The 19,295-nt window shown below is 41.8% G+C and overlaps 1 protein-coding gene across 1 annotated transcript; it reads right to left on the reverse strand.

The window, feature by feature from the left end:
* Positions 1-661: 661 nt before the first annotated feature.
* On the reverse strand, positions 662-5,648 carry LOC143163664 (alpha-1-antitrypsin-like). Its single transcript, XM_076345366.1, has 5 exons — positions 5,438-5,648; positions 4,010-4,699; positions 3,251-3,521; positions 2,373-2,520; positions 662-1,637 (listed from the first exon to the last, which is right to left on the reverse strand). The coding sequence occupies exons 2-5, from the start codon at positions 4,680-4,682 to the stop codon at positions 1,431-1,433; spliced, it is 1,299 nt and encodes a 432-aa protein (XP_076201481.1). The 5' UTR covers positions 4,683-4,699; positions 5,438-5,648; the 3' UTR covers positions 662-1,430.
* Between the last annotated feature and the right edge of the window lie 13,647 nt (positions 5,649-19,295).

Consider the following 19,295-nt stretch of genomic DNA (forward strand, 5'->3'; position numbering starts at 1 on the left):
AATTTTTGAGTTTTATTTTTCACAGACATTGTAAGTGACTAAAGTCTAAAAAATTGCCATTTATATTTTACTTTTTTCCTACTGGTTTGAGATATTCTATAGCAAAAGATTTAATTTAAGCACTTTAATTGGCTTTCTATATTTCAATAACACATGCTAAAGATGTTGATTTAAAAAATTAAAGAAAAAATAATAAAATAATTTAAATATTTACTGATTTGTGTTTCTTTCCTTTCATAACCATACAACTATCTAGTGTAGCTGGTATGTCAAAATCCTATCAACTGGGTCACTATAAAACAGCACAACAGCAATAAGTTACTCAAGAAACCTTAAGTAAGTGAAAAGGTACAAATGTCAAGTCGCAGTATGTTTTTACTCTATAAGAGTAATCCACTGTTACTGTTTAGAAAGGTGACTTCTCAAATATTACCTGCAGTTTGTATGTGTGTCATTGATAGTTTAAAGCAGGTTAACAGTCCTTTGGAAAGCTCTGCTCTTCCTACTGAGGAAACACAAACTCTCTGGTGTTATAATTTTTCATTCCTCCTCTTTTCTACCACAGTCTGACAAGTCTAGCTGGAAAATGTGATAGTGAAGGCAGTGTCAGTAGGAGAAAAGAGAAATGGCAGCGACAACAAATCCATAAAAAGGGAACTGATTCTATGTCATGGACTGCTCCACCGTACTTTTATCTCAGGGCATTGGCGATAACAGTTATATTAGCAAGATAAAACAGAAAGTCTTTTTGCTGGTATGGCTTCCTTCCTTAGTAGAATAAACATTATTTGTAAAGCAAAAACAAACTTCTTGTCTTCACAAGGAGGGCTTCCACTGAGGAGGAGACAGAGGGAGGCAAGCTGAAACAGCTGCACTCATCAACCCTTTACATTGGTGTGTCCTCCAGTGTCCCAGTCACCGATCCTGCAGCTTCACACTATACTTGGTTAAAACCCAAAGAAATCAATGGAAATTCACTCCAATATTAAGGGAATCTGCATTTAAGACCATCAAAGGTTAGTGGATTAAACAGACACGACTTATACCTCCCACCTCCTTTTCCCCATTTCCCTTCTCCTGCTCTCCCGTACACACACCGTGAGTGTACAGCAATAGCTACATCATCTGGAGACTTTAAACCATCTCAAATACCCTATAGGAGCATGTCAGGAAGGGCTTCTTACAAAACCGGTGAAAAGTGACTTGTATTTCGTTAACGCTACAAGCTATACCCGTCTGTAGACTGGGGGGAAATACCAGTGAATTTTGGACAAGGAAAAATAGTTTTTGTGTTTTAAGGGATTAATAATATATATAAGGATAATGGTTGAAAGACGAGCAGTAGCACGTAGTGGTATGCACACATAAATGTTTTGCTGGATCACAGGAGTTTGGCCAGCAATATGCATAAGTGCATGTCCTCTGGTCAATCAGTCATTTTTCAGAGGGTTTACGATTTTCCCTATGAAGAGGACGGTGCGGGTGTATTTATCCAGAATCACCAGGAGAAAGGGCCTGTTGAATCTGACTCGAGGTGGATGAGGAAAATCGCCAGATCTCCAGGTAATCTCCTTCACCGTGGCCCCCGCCGCTTCAGTGCCGTTCTCATGAACATTTAGCACCGCTCTGTGGATCACCTGCAAGGACGCAAAGCAAAACAACCTCCAGCTGACAACCCGGCAAGAAGAGAGCAGCCTGCCACCCTCCTCACTCTTGCCAAAGAGAGCCCTGCCTGGGGCAAGACCCAGCAGCACCAGCCACTGGGAAGGTCATCACCAGCTGCTCCCCTTCCCACCGCAGCGCAGTCAGCCATCAGACCACTCCTGCTAGCCCCCTTCACTGCATGTGCAGAGAGTAACCATCGAACAGCAGACAGCCAAAGAGCGCTCAAGATGACTGATGGCAAGAAACTCTGGAAGCAAAGAAACCTGGTAATTTAGCCTAGACTTAGTTTTGCCTTTGGCAGCTTCATGTATTATTGTGAATTTACCCTATGATCTAGCTGAAGAAAATAACTTTTTGTGAGCACTAGAAGGGCAGGAATAACAGCCTTTCGCCCTCTGTAGGTGGAATTAGAGGAAATTTTACCAAAGCTAATGTGCTACTTTTAGATAACTTTGTTTAGTAAGCAAAATAACATTTAATTATACGTATGTCTTCTTCTTTGTCCTCAAACCGTGTATGTATAACCCCTTGTAAGCATGTTTGGCTTCAGGTTTAGGAAAGATAGGGCTTGCTTTGCCTCTAGACTGGCAGCTGTTGATGATTGAGTGATGACTCAGAGAGACTGGGATAAGCTTTTCATGGGATATTAGTCAGGTTCCTGGGAACAGACAAATCCTGTTGTTGCTGTGTTTCATGTGCTGACTTACTTTTGAAACCATCAGTCCAGGCTCCTCAGTAATCCCTGACAGATCAGCTTGTTCAGTGAACAGATCAATCATACCCACTTGTTTGACTATCCTTTTCACATCATAGGTACCAGAAATAGAAAATTTTGGAATGTGCAGATGTATTTTTCTGTAACAAATAACACAAATAGGGACAAATTGTCATCTAGGTAACACTCCTCAATGGTTTCAGTATAGTGACACTTCACATTTATTTTTCTAAATGTTAAAAGTCTGCTCTCAGGATTCAGATAGCAATTCTGACCAGGTTAGCTATCTAACATGGAGGGTTGGAGAAGAATGAGCCCATGTTATCCTCTGCCTCCACAGTGGGGTTCAAGGAGTGGGGTGGAAGACACATCTATACCAACTCTGTGTCAAAGAGAGCTACTACTGCCAGGTAGCAGGTTTTTTTCAAAAGATCATAGCTAGCTGTCCTAAGGCTGTTCGAATATACAACAGGGCCTGGGCCACCACAGAAATAGCTGCAGTAGTGGTGAACGAATAAAATTTCCACTTTTACATACAATGCCCTCAACACCCTCAGAAATAGCTACTCTATTGTAGTTTCACAGTGCCAATATGAAACAAGGGTCTGTTAACTTCATCATGGTGCTAAGCAACTTGTGGTTGAGCCAGGAACTTAACCCAAGATGGATCCCAAGTTCAATGCCCTGTTTGTTCACTACCCACAGCTCTCTTTCATTTTCCAACTAAGAAAAGGGAAGTCCTTGAACAGAGAGGGACCATTAAGTGAATAAAGTTCAGTAAAATAACCTGGCCTTTAATGTTTTGTCTTGGTGAGATAAACACTAATAATCTATAACATGGTCACCTCTCACCTTAGCAAAAGCACTTACCTGTCTTGGAGGAACTTTTCCCATTTAGACACAGTCCTTTTCAAGAAAGCATCTTCCACCTGCTTCATCTTCCCTTCATCAGGCAAAACAAATAACGCTGCAGCATTTCCACTGTAAGGTATCTGAACCAGCCAACAGGACAGCTCTTCGTCAAAGTAATTTCTGTAGTAACCTTTTCGATACATCATGTCAACTTTTACAGACTTTTTCTGGTCCACAAAAAAATCCTCCTGTTTTGTGTATGAAATACTGAAGGGTTTCTCCCAATGGGCTTATGACAAAAAGAAAAATAATTCAGTGGAATACAAAGAGGAATGGTCATGGTGAATAAAACAGGATCTAGTCCCACAGCCTTCCTTTGATTAGAACAAATATCTTTTTCAAGTTACTGCACCCTCAGGTGTTACAACATTGCAGCTCTTTTTTTTTTTTTTCAAGTGCTTGAAGACAATTAAAGACAGATAATACTGAAAAAAACATCTCTTACTAGAGCATGAGTCTATCATCACATTAAAGAATTTACCAAACTCAACAGATATTTGTTAAAAAAATCCAGTCTTTCACTCAACCAGGTGAGGACACAAACATTTATACTGACAACAAATATACATGGTTTTATAGGAATATTTTCCAGATACTGAACATGGTTTCCTCCATTTAAAATATTTAAACTACAGTTTCTTTCTCTTAGGTTTTCATTCTCTGTAATAAGCAGTAAGCATCTAAGTTACAACCTTCGCACCCTTCGATATTTCTTACCTTTAAAGAAGACATAGTTAACAAGAACAATTGCAGTGAGAGGATCAAGGTTTTCCACTAGGTTAACAATTTTCCCATTTGTCTTTTCCTCAATATAACTGTTGATCTGATTCTCAGCACCAGAGGAGTTGTTAAAGTCAGTAGAAAAGACTTCAGATTCATAAAAGCTTTTGACATCATCCAAGAACTTCTGTAGTGGTTTTAGTGTCTCTTCTATAAAAAGGGCATTGCCCAGGCTCAGCTGGAGCTCACTGTCTGAACGGTTCAGCATGTGGAGGAGTTGGCAAAAACCTTCATGTATTTCCTGCTCCTGAGTCTTTTTCAGGTTAAAGGCAAGCCCTTCCAGAATCTGCGTCAGCGTCGCTGACTTGGCACCAAGTGCCAGCATTGCAAAGGAAACAGAGATGCTTACGGGTGAAAAGAAAATATTTTGATCGGTTGCTTCAGATGTGACCAGCTTGTAAAATGAAAATGCAAAGTCAGCATTGCTGGCAACTAGTTTGACAAAGGTTTTGTTCTTAACTGGATAAACTCCTTCCCCGTGAGAACTGCGTCCTGGGTAATATGTCCCTTTACGATCATCCTGCTTATTGCGGTAATGAGGATGCTGATGACACTGGGCAACAGTATACAAACCAGCCAGCAATAAACACAAGGAGAAGGTGGGCTTCATTTTCCTTTTAACTGTTTCTGGAAAGAGACAGGCATACAAAACATGGCATGGAAATTAATTTCTTCATGCTATGTGCTCCAGCCAAATAAAAGGAGACTCTCAGAACACACCTGTTCTCCAAAATCCCATACTTGGATATTTCACATGCCTGATGCATGCCAGTGATCCCCAGAAAGAATATGCCTCTTGATACACTATTTGTATAACCAAGTACTCTCTCAATAGAGGTAATTTTGATCATATTAACTTTTAAAAAATAGGGTAGGACTGAGTTTTTTAAAATTTGCAAATAACTGGAAGCTTATGACCTTTTCCACAGAGTAACTGGTAGAAGTTGTTTTTGTACTCAGTACTGCAGGATGGCTACTGCAGCCCTGTTAGTCTTCCTCATTTAATCAAATAATTAGAGAATTAAATCTGTGTTAAACAAAAATGTGATATAAACACAGATCATACTGTCTAGGACCAAAATTACAAAGTACTTTTACAGTTTCTTCAAAGATAAAATATAGGATCACTGTGGTAGCAAAGTCTATAGGCATCTTTATTGTTTCCAAAACAATTTTTTATTTAATTATGTGAAGTATCTTCTTCACTAGCAGCCAGTTCTTGCTGGCTTTTGGCAAGTTTTGAATTTTTGCATAACAGGTATATCCCTTTGTTTACATATAACAAGGTGCCCTTCCCAGGCAACAACATAATCCCCCAAAATGAAACGTCCAAACGATCCAAGGGAAAACTAAAAGGGTACTTACAGTGCTACAAAAAGGATCTTGCTGTGCACATCTGGTCTTGTCTGCTCCTTCTTCTCTTCAGTACTGTTGAACAGGATTAAGCAGAGTGCCCCCATTAATCATTAATTAGTTCAAATAAAAATTGCAGCAAGGATGCACAGCAAGCAGTAATGACGCTAGATATTCTGGACAGTTTGTCCAACCCAGACACAAGCTAACGGTGCTGGGTGGTGGGGCTGCGGACGAGAAGGAGCGGAGCAGGGACTATATCTCCTGCTGCTTCCATGCCTGTGGATCGACATGAGAAGCCTGCTGCTGTGGGTGCCTGGCAGGAGAGCCATACCCTTCGTGACTGGAGCCGAACTCTGTGACTTCGTGTGAAGGCCACCCCTTGCCTGGGTCTGGCTGCAGGGCACGAAGCTGCCAGCACACCTCACCAGGGAGCGCAGCCTCCCTGCCAGACCGTCCCTCTTAGCTTGGTCCTGGGGGACTGATAAATGGGACGGGGACACTGCCAGAGTCATAACCTCTCTGTCAGGATTTCAAAACAGGGTAAAAGCCACCTTCAGATTTAGAAAGCCCTTCTGCCTTACTATATACCTCAGTCACAACCTTTTGTGAGGTTTTGGGTCTTTCCCTAAGGGGAGCAGACTGTATGTGATTGGTGAATGGTCTCCAGATTTCTTTAGAGAATAACATGTGACATTACCACCCTAGTGAGACATTTCCTGTCAATACAGCTGTTCACTCATTGCTCTTGGCTGTTGCCTGTGGCTGGGTATTTGGGGAGTTGGTGAAGTTTTCTCCTAGCTTTTTAGAAAATACACAACAAAACCACCACCACTAAGAAACAACAATTACATTGGACGGTTCCAGAGACTGACTGCAAAGAGAGACATGTGGCCAGTGAATACCTTGTTTCCTCAGGTTAGTCTTCTATATCATATGCAACTGAAAAGGACCCCATCAGCACACAAAACAGGCTGCCAATTCTCCTTTCAGTCAGTGCTAAAGAAGGCATGCCAGCATCACTGGATGATATTCAGGGTTGAATATCATATATGGACAGACCACTCAAGGACAAACTAAGGCAGAAAATGCATTTTTTAACAGATCTGGCTGCCCCTGTGGCACTCCTCTCCATTGTATAGGATGGTTTTGTCATTTCACTTAGCAGTTATAGTATCATTCCCACAATGTAGATGTGAAACATACAATCTGCATCCTGTTGATTCCACATTGCCCAAACACCCCAAGAGGTTGATGGCAACCATCAGATTTTGACGTGAGGGTAATATCCAAAACCCGTGCCGAGTAACTACAAGTGGATTATGAACTGTCAAAAAATAGCCAGCAATGCATGTGGTCACTAGCCTATTACAGCTTATAAAACAGTGAATAAGATTAACTGGATGGAGAACAGGAACTTAAGTATTTCCAGTCTAGTAAGTTCTGTAAACTCATACGAATAACCCTAAATCTTCCTTAATAGAGATCAGCTTGTCTATTAGCAGTGAGTCAGAAAGGAGATAAATGGAGGGATGGCCTGAAGGATGGCTCCTTTTTAAGTGGAGATGCATGCAAAAACACAGATACCAATACAGATGGCCTTAGCTCATTCTGGCACTGCAATAATGTTGAGGCTTTTAACCTGTAGTCCAAGTTCAGGACCCGTAAGGGAACTCTGAAAGGCAATCAAGAAACACAAGCCAGTGTATGTCCCCTTGGATTCATTCCTCTCACCATTGCATATATCCTTGGAGCACCAAACCAAAGCTGTTCCCTGTAAGACTGCATGTTACTGAATGTCACTGGTATCCAGTTCAAGGGGATCTTTAAACTCTGCTATGCAGCTGATAATGCTTATCCATACCTAGTTTTCCATCAAGGGGAAAGACGTTGGGAAGGCACCACAGCTGAGAGGGACAATGCAGGGCCTGCTGGAAATGCTCCCCTGCCATAACCAAAGCTTCAGGGAGGAAATGATTGCAGCTCTGAGGATTAAGCAACCATCTTACAGAGTGGAGGAAGGGAAGGTGGGGATGAGAGCTGGTGGGTAAGTGCCTGGAGAAGGCAATGAGGAGGAAAGAGAGGGCAGGTGTTAGTACAGGACAGAAACACAGGAGCCATTAGAACATATCCAGTGCCAGAAGTGAGACAAGAGACCAGGACTTCTGAGTGTCTCTACAGCTGTGTCATTAAATCGCTGGCAAAACATGTCATGCCTATTCCCATTATTACAGTCATTTATATTACATCAAGGCTGGACAGTATTAATTCTGGTATTTCCTAAAGACTGAACATTTGGTCTTACAACCATACTACTTTGCTAATGTCCTTCTTTGGGATATAACAGACAATTTTGTACCCTCAGTCTCAGTCTGTCACCAGAACCTCACAGTTGCAATGAAATGCTGGAGTACACCTTACCTTTAAAGAAAAACATAGATATACATAACCTGTGCTGAGAATCAAAGTTCTTTCTATTTTGCTCATTATTCCTTGTTATTTTCTTCACTTTCTAACCAAAGATATATTTATCAGCCTCAGAGATTCTGGAAGCTGGGTCTGTTTCAAGCTACCTCCTCATGCTATCTAAAACCACATAAAACAGGAAATGTTTATGTTGTTTGCAACAGCAAAAACACATTTATGGTGGTCTATAGCTTGGAGAGCATCATGAGACTATGATTTACAGCATGACTACATCAGGGGATAGCAATTCAGTGATGCCATGTTGCCCAGCAAGTAGCTAATCCATCCAGAGGACTTCCTTTTCCAGGTTCCACTATGCCAAAAAACTAGACATATAAAAGATAATGCACATAATTCTTTCCTTACCCTCCAAGACAGCCAACGCTTATTCTTTTCTGTTTTCTGGGGTTTCCTGCTTTTATAGCTTTACATTTTATCTCCCTTTGCTATATAATTTTCTACCTTGCCAAGGTATTAGAGGGAGAGAATTTAAAAAAAAAAAAATCCCCCACTAATTAAAAATTTCAATGTGCTGGAAAGATGGAGCATACTTTCTCAGCAATGTTAAACTTTGGGTTTTTAATACTGACAACTCGCATACAGTTTCCTAGAATGACACTAACTGGTCATGTTGACAATAAGTTCTCCTAAAGGACTGTTGTGGTTTAACCCCAGCTGGCAACTAAGCCCCACACAGCCGCTCGTGGTTGTGAAAACTCGTAGGTTGAGGTAAAGACAGTTTAATAGGTAAAGAAAAAGCTGCATGCGCAAGCAAAGCAAAACAAGGAATTCATTCCCTACTTCCCATCGGCAGGCAGGTGTTCAGCCATCTCCAGGAAAGCAGGGCTCCATCACAGGTAATGGTTACTTGGGAAGACAAAACGTCATCACTCCCAACGTCTCCCCCTTTCCTCCTTCTTCCCCCAGCTGTATATACTGAGCATGACGTCATATGGTAGGGAATATCCCTTTGGTCAGTTGGGGTCAGCTGTCCCAGCTGTGTCCCCTCCCAACTTCTTGTGCACCCCCAGCCTACTCGCTGGTGGGGTGGGGTGAGAAGCAGAAGAGGCCTTGACTCTGTGTCAGCACTGCTCAGCAGTAACGAAAACATCTCTGTATTATCAACACTGTATTCAGCACAAATCCAAAACATAGCCCCATACGAGCTACTATGAAGAAAATTAAGTCTATCCCAGCCACAACCAGCACAAGGACCAACCTAGAAAATGCTTATCATTTTCCATTAACTCTACCCTCCATTTTAACTCGTATTTCTCCACCAGGGAACCCATACGTGCTCGTGCCTTCATGCAGGTTTTGGTTCATCTGTCTTCAAGAAATTAATTCTTCATGTTCAAATCTTGATAATTGAATTTTAAATATAAAAAAACTATGGTAATATATAGCAAAGAGCAGTGGCCAGGTCAACCAATACACACATCCCTCTCTGCAAGCTCCCAAGCATCTGGGTCCTGAGCAGGAGCCCCAGGCTACGTCAGGTGTCGAAATGCCCCACGTGAGGTGTTCAACACCTCTGAATGGGAGCACACTGGTGGGGAGCTGCATTTAGGAGTCTGAAGGCAATACTGGAAAGGGAACAGCACCTTCTTCCTCTCAATTTCAAAGCAAGGCTCTTGTCCCGTGGTTGTCTCATATGGCTGCATATTCAAGCAGCAAAACAGGGCAGGGCACACCATTTTCTTTTTGAACTCAGCAATACTAATCTTTTGCTTACTAACCTAGTGACGGGAGCACTTGATCACTTGATCTGGATACAAGACCCTCAAGTCTTACAAACTGTTCAATCTGAGATAATCAGACCCAAATTGTCCAATTGGCAGAGGAATAGTTCATCTTCAGGCTGCAAGAGGCTGACAAGAAAGTGAAGGGAAAGACAGTTCCCAGCCTTCCTTCTGAGGATCTTCCGCTTAAAAATCGAATAAAATATAAAAACTACTTATGTGAGATGTGTAGATAATTGTGTGTGAATAATTGTGTGTGTTTTCATCTACCTGTGAAAGACATAATATTTATGTATGTAAATACACGCACACCTATAGGTATTCATAGTACTGGAGAAAGATCAACTGGTATGATGTGTTAACCTAAAAATGCAAGCACAAGCCTGGGAGATAGGAAACTTAGGTTTCCCTCCAAGAACAATTCAATTAGAAGAAACAAAGGCCCTAGGAATTGTTTTTGAATGTGATACCTGATTGCACAAGATGTGCAAGTGTTATTAATTCTAGTCATATGAGTAGTGTGTACGTAGTTCCGCTAAAGATAATCATTATCTTTGCTAAATCAGAACCTGTGGCAATAATTAACGCATTATGGTTTGAATTGAAAAAAACCTAAGAAATGCTATCTCAAATTAATTGTGATGTTTCGATAACATAACAATAACTTCAAAACACTTTTTAAGAGCTTTGAAGAATTGCACATTTACTAGATTTTATATGCAGAAATTCCCATGTTTTGAACAAATTTTTGCTAAAAGATAGTAAAAATGAGATTTTTTCCATCCTGATATGAAGTGATGTAAAAATATTTTAAGTTTATTTACCAAGATTTTGTTGAAAACCTGAAAATCATTGTCAAGTGTAAATGAAAGGGAAAAAAACATAGTATAATAAAAGTAAGGCAATGAAATAAGTTGATTAGTCTGTAAATACCCAGACTGAGAGACATTAACTCTTTCAGAGAATCAGAACAGAATATGCCATTAGTTATCACTATTTTATTATTTTATTATTTTATTTTTAGTTAGATGTAGACTCCTTCCAGCAAGCTGTGGTGAGGTAGAAACTCCTGTCTTTACCTGATCTTGCAGTATTATGATGGTTTAGTATCCAGCACCTCTATAGGCAAACTATCCTATCATCGACTTCAGTAGCGTCCAACTAATAAACTGGCCTGAAGAAATTAATGAGATTAAAAATCTGAGCCTATCCCACTGTTCTAGTCTAATGCAGATTAAGAGCACAGCGTCAATGCATGGTACTGATTCACATCACACATGAAATTTTCATAGTACAAACATTCATGAATTTTTTTTTCAAACTGCTCTCCTAGAAAAAAAAACTAAAACTGACCCAGAGGAAACACGGTGGCACTCACTACACTGATAGAGACAAGACAAAACAGAATATTTAACAAACTTTTCTGTAAGCAGTGGAGTTAATAAAGCCTAGTTTACTAAGGATTTATGGCTTTCCTCACCATGGTAACCACAGCTTTACTCCACAGCCTCCAGGACAACTCCTACCAGGCAGGGGAGCAGGGCTGGGGCTGGGGCTGGGGCTGGGGCTGGGGCTGGGGCTGGGGCTGGGGCTGGGGCTGGGGCTGGGGCTCCCTGCCACGCGCTCATTGCCTGCTGTGACGAGCAGAATTTAAAGCAGCTGTGTCCTGCCTGCCTTTCCCACAGCAGGCACAAACTTGGGTTTCACTGATTTTCACAGAGTAGCATAATGGTTTTTCAATCTCCCACCTCTCTGTTAAGCCTGACTGAAATTTGCCAATAAGCTGCAGTGTTAGGGAGGGCAGGTAAGAGAAGGCAAGTGGCTACAAACATGAAAATTTGATGCTGTTTCCTTTGGAAACCAAGTTGGTTGTTTTATTTTCTTTGCGTTTGAGGTTATGAGTCACACTTTCTCAGTTTTCACAGTTCATGTGACTCCATTTCTCACTAGCTATCATGAATAATTTCATCATCCTTACATTTACTTATGAAAAAACCCCAATTTATTATATATTACCTTTTAATAACAATGTATCTCTATTTTTATCATCATTAGCTTTTCTTTTATGTCCTCTCCAGGAAGAGCTTGTAGACAGTCCAACACTTGGTGGAGTGATTTAGCAGTACAAGATGGATGAAGAGTAGGTTCGGTAAACGCTAAAACTGTTTTATAACATTTTATAACCAGACTTGATGTTCCAGATCACTATATATTTCAGCTGAGGTTCTGTGTCATTCATTAATAGGTACCATTGGAGAAAAGAACTTTAAAAATTTATTTCTGAAAGTGTAACACTCCTGAATCTAAGCTTTACTCTAGTTACCTGATGAAACCTACTGAAGAACTGTGATAAAATTGATTTGAGCGAATATTCAGTTAGCAAATCCAGCAAGTCTATGTAAAAGCATGGGATATAAAAGACATTTGCCTTAATAGTGACTGGGAAGCATCGCGATCTAGAATCCACCTTGGTAAAGCAGACAGGCTATATATCCATATTTAATCAATCTGGAGCAGAGCAGCTCAGCAGTCCTTCAAACTTAAATTATTGTCTGATTCTAAGTGAGAGACTTTGAGCCTTAAACTAGAGTCCTGCAGAAGCACTTTGGAAAGGTTTTTCCAAGTGTGGACAGTGAATTACAGAACTAGTAAATGATGAAATTATGCACCTTTGACCCATTGTTCATTGTATGCTTTGGACTGAAAGTGGTTTGCTTACCAAAGAAATGCAGCTGACCTAATTTTCCACTGCTTTACACTCAATACAAAAGCTACAGTTGTGGATAGAGAGCACTAAGCATTCACTTTGCTGATGCAGAAGTATGCTTCTAAGACAGAAGGCTCCTGTTGATAGGTTAGATTTATCTCGGGCCAGTGCCTATGTGATGGGAGAAGGACACAACACATTGCTTTCTGCAGCCCGTAATAAGGAGTCTGTCCATCTCACCTGGGTAAACACAGGTCTTTTCTGACCTTTCCTATTATATTAGTTCACATCTTCCCTTAATAAGAGAAGCCTGAGGTTGGCAGTGCAAGAGATGGTTGAGATCTCAAGAACTTTTATTCAGTCTCCTTGGGCTGGGCCTGAACACTCTCCCCAGAAACTGCTCTCAGCACAGGTCTGTCGTGCAGGGGAGAACCACGAGGAGATGCATGAGGAACAAGTATTGGGCTGGTACACCTTTGGGGTTGCAGGATCTGCTGTGTGCAGAACCACCTTCTTTTATTGGCTTTAAACCTGGCTCCTACATGCTTTGGGTGATGGTCTGTAGCTTTGGCTACATTTAGAAGGATGGTAAACATTCAGTCTCCATTAACTCAGTCTGTGCCACAAATAATTTTTGCATTCTTTATGCCATCTAAGTTGTCACTTTTCCAGGCTGAAGATCTCTCACCTCAAAGAGGAGCTGTTCCAGACCTTTGATTAACCTTACCACCCTTTTCTAAATATTTTCCAGTTCTCATTTATCCTTTCTCTTATTACAGGACCAGAACTACATGCTCCAATCCAGGTGTGGATGATCCAGAGATTTAGACAGTGGCACAATGTTCCTACCTGATTCGCTCTCTTTTTTCCCCTAATAATTTCTAATATTTAATTTGTCTCCTTCCCCACTACTGAGCTGATCTGTACATGAACTACCTACCATAACACCAAACCCTTACTCTTGAGTGACAGCAGTCAGTTCAGGTACAGCATTTCACCAGTCCTGCAGCTAAAATGTAACAAGAAAATCAAAATCCCCACTGACACAGCAACAGCAAGCCAGAAAGATTATTTTCTTTCTGGTTTCAAAATGAGACGGAATTTGTCATGTCCATTGCTTGATTTTACCAGAAGATGGTGGCACAGGGCTCCTTTTCCTATAATCCCCAGAACTTGAGGCTCCATTCTTACAGTTCTACCTGCAGAAAGCAGTGTAGCAGAATCACACCAAAAGCTCGGCTTCTCACAAGGATCTTACTACTCATAACTGGTATACTGAAATGATAACATTTTACTAGCAGAATTTGCCCTACAGACCTTCTTCTTTTGGTGTAAAGGAACTCTTCTTATGCAAACAACTTTTAGAGTGACAAGTTCACCAGAGAATAAAAGTTCTCATTTTGGAATGAAGTTGTCTACACAGAGAAACCTCTTGGCATTACTATTTAAATTTAAATTGATGCCTTACATTATTTATCTTTCTGTTGAAGACATGGCCTTAAACAAGCACTAAGAAAATCCGTTATGTAGATATTTTGGAATTATACTTGAAGTTTTTTCCTCCCAAAGCCAGATAGAAAGTATTAGGGCTAAACTTTGCAAAGTGTTATCATTTGTTATTATTTAATAGATTAATATTGTTGGCTACAGTGAAGAAGCAGAAGGCAGATCAGCTAGCTGAATTAATATATTCAATAAAATTAAGTTTATGATATGATTCTATTGCTCATATCCCTTTTCTTAAACAAGTCTTTGACACTGTAAGCTTTTGGGATGTTGAGGATTCTGACAAGTCACCGAGATGCTTTAATGCAACAACTCTCTTCCCTGTTTCAACAGAGGCAAAAGAAGAGGCTGTGTGGTTGCCCTTAGCCTCTGCAGCTCACATTCTGGCAGGTTAGCACAATTCCATTTCCGCCAATGGCTTACATTAGCACGCCTCCACAAGACACTTTGGTATTCAGGCTGTACCTACATAGGCTTTCTGCCATGATTGCTGCACCATCTTTCCCACCCTGCCAACCTGGAAGCGGCTAGAAGGGCTGGAGCATATTTGCCTCTATTTGATGCCTCTTCTCAGTCACCCTTGACACAACTGTGAATACGTCAAGACTGTGACACACCGCACAATGACAGGCATGGGCACGAGGTAGTAATCTCTGGCTGGGGCAACTGGGGCCCAAGATGTCTTAAAATGTCATCCATAAGGTTTACCAGAGGGATAGAGCTCAGACTTGAAAGAAGATACACGAACAGAAAATAAATTCAAGTTGTACATTCCAGTATCTGTCCCTTGAATAAGTGAGACATGGTATGGCTTTTTTGATGGCTAAAGAATCTGCATCTGTTTGAACAGCAAATCTAAATGAGGTCAGAGCATATGCTCTCTTTTGCATTCATTTGCATTTTAGGACCTACTTTTCATTAAATCTTTCATCTCCTCTGTGCACAGATGTTTTCTCTTGCTCTGAGATTCTTTCCTGGCTGCAACCAAAGTTCTTATGATTACTACAACACTTGGTGAATTACCTTATTCTACGTTGTTTTTTCCTTTCAAACGTTTCCCTTCAGCAGACCATCTTCCACGTGGTCTGTGTTTCCTACATGAGACATAGTAAACAATGTAGCAACTTTTCCTTAATAAGATATTTGCACAAGTCAGGCAAAGCCTTCTTCAGACCTTCCGTATGAGCATCACACTGATGTTAACAGAAGCTTTCCAACCGCAAAGGATACGTTCTTGTTTAGTAAAGTAATAAATCATAAGTATTTGATTTGCAATCAAATATGAGAGAAATGAAGACTCCTTTGTATAAATCAGGCTAATTCACTTTTAATAAATTAGTCTCCAGGGGTAGGATTGAACTGAAAAGCTACTTTCATCATAGAAATTCGCTTTTACAAGAAGACAGCAAAGTCATTTGCAGCAACATCAGTGCTGAGCTGAGTTTGTGTAACCAGGTTTTGTGGTTTAACCTCAGTCGGCAACTGAGCACCACAGAGCCGCTCCCTCCCTCCCTCCCCCCACCTCGCCCCCAGTGGGATGGGGGAGAGAATTGGAAGACCACAAGTGAGAAAAACTCGTGGGTTGAGATAAGAACAGTTTAATAATTGAAATAAAATTATAATAATAATAATAATAATGTAATAATGATAATAATAATACACAAAGCAAGTAATGCACAGTACAATTGCTCACCACCCGCCGACCGATGCCCAGCCAGTCCCCGGGCAGCGGCCCCCCCGGCCAGCTTTCCCCAGTTTATGTACTGAGCATGATGTCACATGGTATGGAATGTCCCTTTGGCCAGTTTGGCTGTGCCCCCTCCCAGCTTCTTGTGCACCTCCAGCCTTCTCAGTCGGTAGAGCATGGGAAGCTGAAAAGTCCTTGACTAGTGTAAGCACTACCTAGCAACAACTAAAACATCGGTGTGTTATCAACTTTGTTCTCATCCTAAATCCAAAACACAGCACTGTACCAGGTGCTAGGAAGGAAATTAACTCTATCCCTGCCGAAACCAGGACACTAGGGTATTAATCATACTCAAGGACATCGACATGAAATGAATGAATTATATTGTTTTCTTTAAAACTGTTAGTCTGAGGAAAGTACAATTGCCAAGTTATTTATAAATGGTTTCTCTGTTAAACCTGGGACTGGGAACTTACAAAGGATATTTCCAGATCAGTCTTTGCTGGCTAACAGTTTACAGGGAATGGATGATATCACCATTGCATACGTGTGCTCAGTTTAAATCTAATGAAAGCAGCCCCATGTGGGTAAGGGCAGAGGTGCACTACCCAACAGGGAATGTTGGAAGGATAGGTATGATTAGGAGGATGTGTCACAGGACTGGGAGAGGTTTAGCCCATGGTGGTCTTCATGCTCTTTTCCCTCCTGAGAATTTGCAGTCATCCTAGCTCCCACTGCAGTGAATATTTAGAGTTTTCATTGAAATATTTGCATTTAAAAATGCTCGTATTGCTCTTGCACTTTTTTCTGCTGGGAAACTCTAGTGCCTCTGTGCTTTGGAGACAAGACTTGAATGCTGGATTAGGGAATAACACTACTATGAACTTTTTTTGTTTTTTTAATACCTCCAAAAGTTACTTAGAGTCATGTCAAAGACGAGCCGGGTTGTGAGGCACTGAGACTGCCTTGTAGCTGCCATACAGGTAGTCCTGGTTCTCAGAATCCACAGTCAAAAACCACCCTGCCCAGGAACTATCATAATCAACCGGTTTTTAAGAGCTTAGTGATTCTCTGCTTGAAATGAGTGTGAGTACAGGGGGAAAGCCTGCTGCTTTTGTGGTGCTGAATCTACTGAAAAAATTAGAATAGGGTTGGCTTACATCTGGGTGAGTTCCCATTTCCTTGAAATAGTAGCAGCGATCAAGGGCTGACACAGATGACGTAGCTGTGGGGAGAGGGCTGGTGTGCTCATTCAAGGGCGAGTTCTCCAGATACCAGTGTTGGGGCTCAAATCACGTAGCTGGGAATGAGAGAGGAAAGTCCAAAGTACTGGTAGCATCTGAATAGCAGGGCTTATGTGAGCACCTGGTGTTTCTGTGATTATCTGATTGCTTTGTGCCTTTTAGCATTGAGTCAGCTCCTTTCCTTATTGGTGAAAGGTAACATGCATTGAACACATACAGCATTAGCCCTGAAATCCCACTGCTTCATGGTTTGTGACAACATTCTACATGGACTCCATCATGGGGCAAAGCAAACAGAGCTTTACTGACAGAAGCTATCCCATCAGCAAACAGAGTCCCAGTGGACCACAAACAAGGTCACTTACTGTCTCCCACATGGCTCAGAGGCTGCCAAGAGAACTCTGGCACTCAGATCTGCTGGGACACAGCTAGGCTGCCCTTCAGGGACCCATCCCAGTGGATCCATCTTCCCTTGCAGGGGTTCTCAGCTGAGATACGCTGTCTTAAGGTAAGTCCGTTTCCTCAGAGCTTCCTGTAAGTATGTCAGGTCAAGGCTAACAGACCCACAGCAGGTCATTTATCTTGGATGGTTATGACAGGGTGTCACATACTCCACTGTAAGCTGTATTGTCCCCTTCTGCTGACTGTTGCTGCAGGAAGTCAAGTGGACAACACTTCACAGCATATAAAGAAGCTCTAGTTCTCTTTCAGGGTTTAGTTTGGATCCAGCTGTCCCGTAGACTGAGAGAATGAATGTGTGGGATTAACCTGTCCTAATCAGATCTGGTTTTGTTGTAGTGGAAAATTGAAGGGTGTTAATAAAATCACCTACAGATGAATGAAGGACACCATAAAATACATGTGTTTACCACAGACAAAGTGAATACACAGCACATAAAGGAATTTTTTAGCTTATGTCTATCAGAATCCTTCCTTTCCTTCTCTACCATTAATACAACTAGATAGCATGAAGAGGAACATTCCCTATCACACACTAAGACAGATAAAAGCAACACAGACAAATGATGAAAGGCAGACCAACACAATTTTCCTCGAATTAGGACAAAATGCCCCCTGTCTCCACAAAAGCTTTGCAGAATTGTCCAATTCTTAAAGAACATCATCAGGACTATGCTGAGAGTAGCATCAGCAGGGTATATTTAGCCCCCTGCTCTATGGATCTCCATACTGTGAACTATAGGCATTTTTGTGCCTTCCATGTAGGCACAAGACTATTTTCTTTTCCTGTCTTCTCCACATCCTCCCCTTTCAGAGAGATTTGGGATGATCCCTCTTCCCACTCCAGGTCCCTGCCACAGCTCAGGCCAAACTTCTGGTCTGGAGCGTGAAGTTCCTCAACCGGAGGACAACTGTGGTAATGCCCCACATCGTGATAGATACCTGCCAAACCCATCCAGCATTCAAAGGTGCCCTGTTTGATACGTTTGCCAGGCGCAATCACTCCTCACACTCCAGTGTGAAAACTCCTAGTGCAGTTCTCCTCCTGCAGTTCCTTGCCTCCACTCTCAAAAGCAAAGGCCTGGGAAGTAGATGGGGCAGGAATTTGCTCCCTGTGTTACTTCCCAAAGCCTCTACTCTGTCCTAGCAACCGTGAGATTTTTTCCTAACCTCTTTCCCTTTAGCACTAGGCCGAGAACCTGTTCTTCTGCCACCCCACTCCGATAAAAATCTCACCATCCTACCTTCTAATCAGTACTGGTGCATCAATTTATCAGGGTGGAATCTCAATGGAGCTGCTCCCAGCTCTTGTTGAGTTCATACAGCCACCTCAGAGCAGGCTGCCTCACACCACAGCAAGTTATCATTGATCTCAACTCTGTAAAAGCCGCTGCTTTGCACAGAGACGTGGTATCTCCCAGTCCACTAAATGATGGTATCTTGCTCCAGCAGAAGCAATAGCTCAGGGCTTCCACTGAGTTCTTGCTGCTTGGAGCAAAGGGACTCATACAAGGCAGCAGTCTCCAAGCCCCCCTGAGTCAGAAGCATAGCCCCCCCCGTACACCATACCCATGTTACAAGCACTGGTGGGTCTCAATAAAGCACCTCTGTGCAGGGTGGACCAAGTTTGGGAGAACAGGTCAGAGGACCAGAGAGATGTCAGGGGTAGGGAGCTTGTTTGTTAATTTGGGGCATGCATCACCTTCACAGTGCTCACAGTACATTGCCAGGATCACTTTAGAAACAAGTAATGTACATTCAGGAGCATCATCTTCCCAGCAACAGGGACTAAACTCCACTTGCAAAAAATTTATCAAGGTCTATATGCAATGGCATGAGTCAAAGCAGTGCAGTGGGAAAGCAGCTGCCAAAGCAGGAGTCAGTCTCTCCTTGAGGCAGCAGCTGCTTGTTAAAAGGTTTGTTACAGACTTCAGCAAGGGTGAGCACCAGGCCCCAGTGCTCCACTGCAGTAAGAGTGGGTGATCTGCAGACCCACAATAGCAAGAGAGTGTTTATATATTTCTTGAAAACAGGTTTTACCCAAGTAGGCACATAAGGA

The sequence above is a fragment of the Aptenodytes patagonicus genome, chromosome 7 (genome assembly GCF_965638725.1).
Source record: "Aptenodytes patagonicus chromosome 7, bAptPat1.pri.cur, whole genome shotgun sequence".
NCBI classification, from domain to species: domain Eukaryota; kingdom Metazoa; phylum Chordata; class Aves; order Sphenisciformes; family Spheniscidae; genus Aptenodytes; species Aptenodytes patagonicus.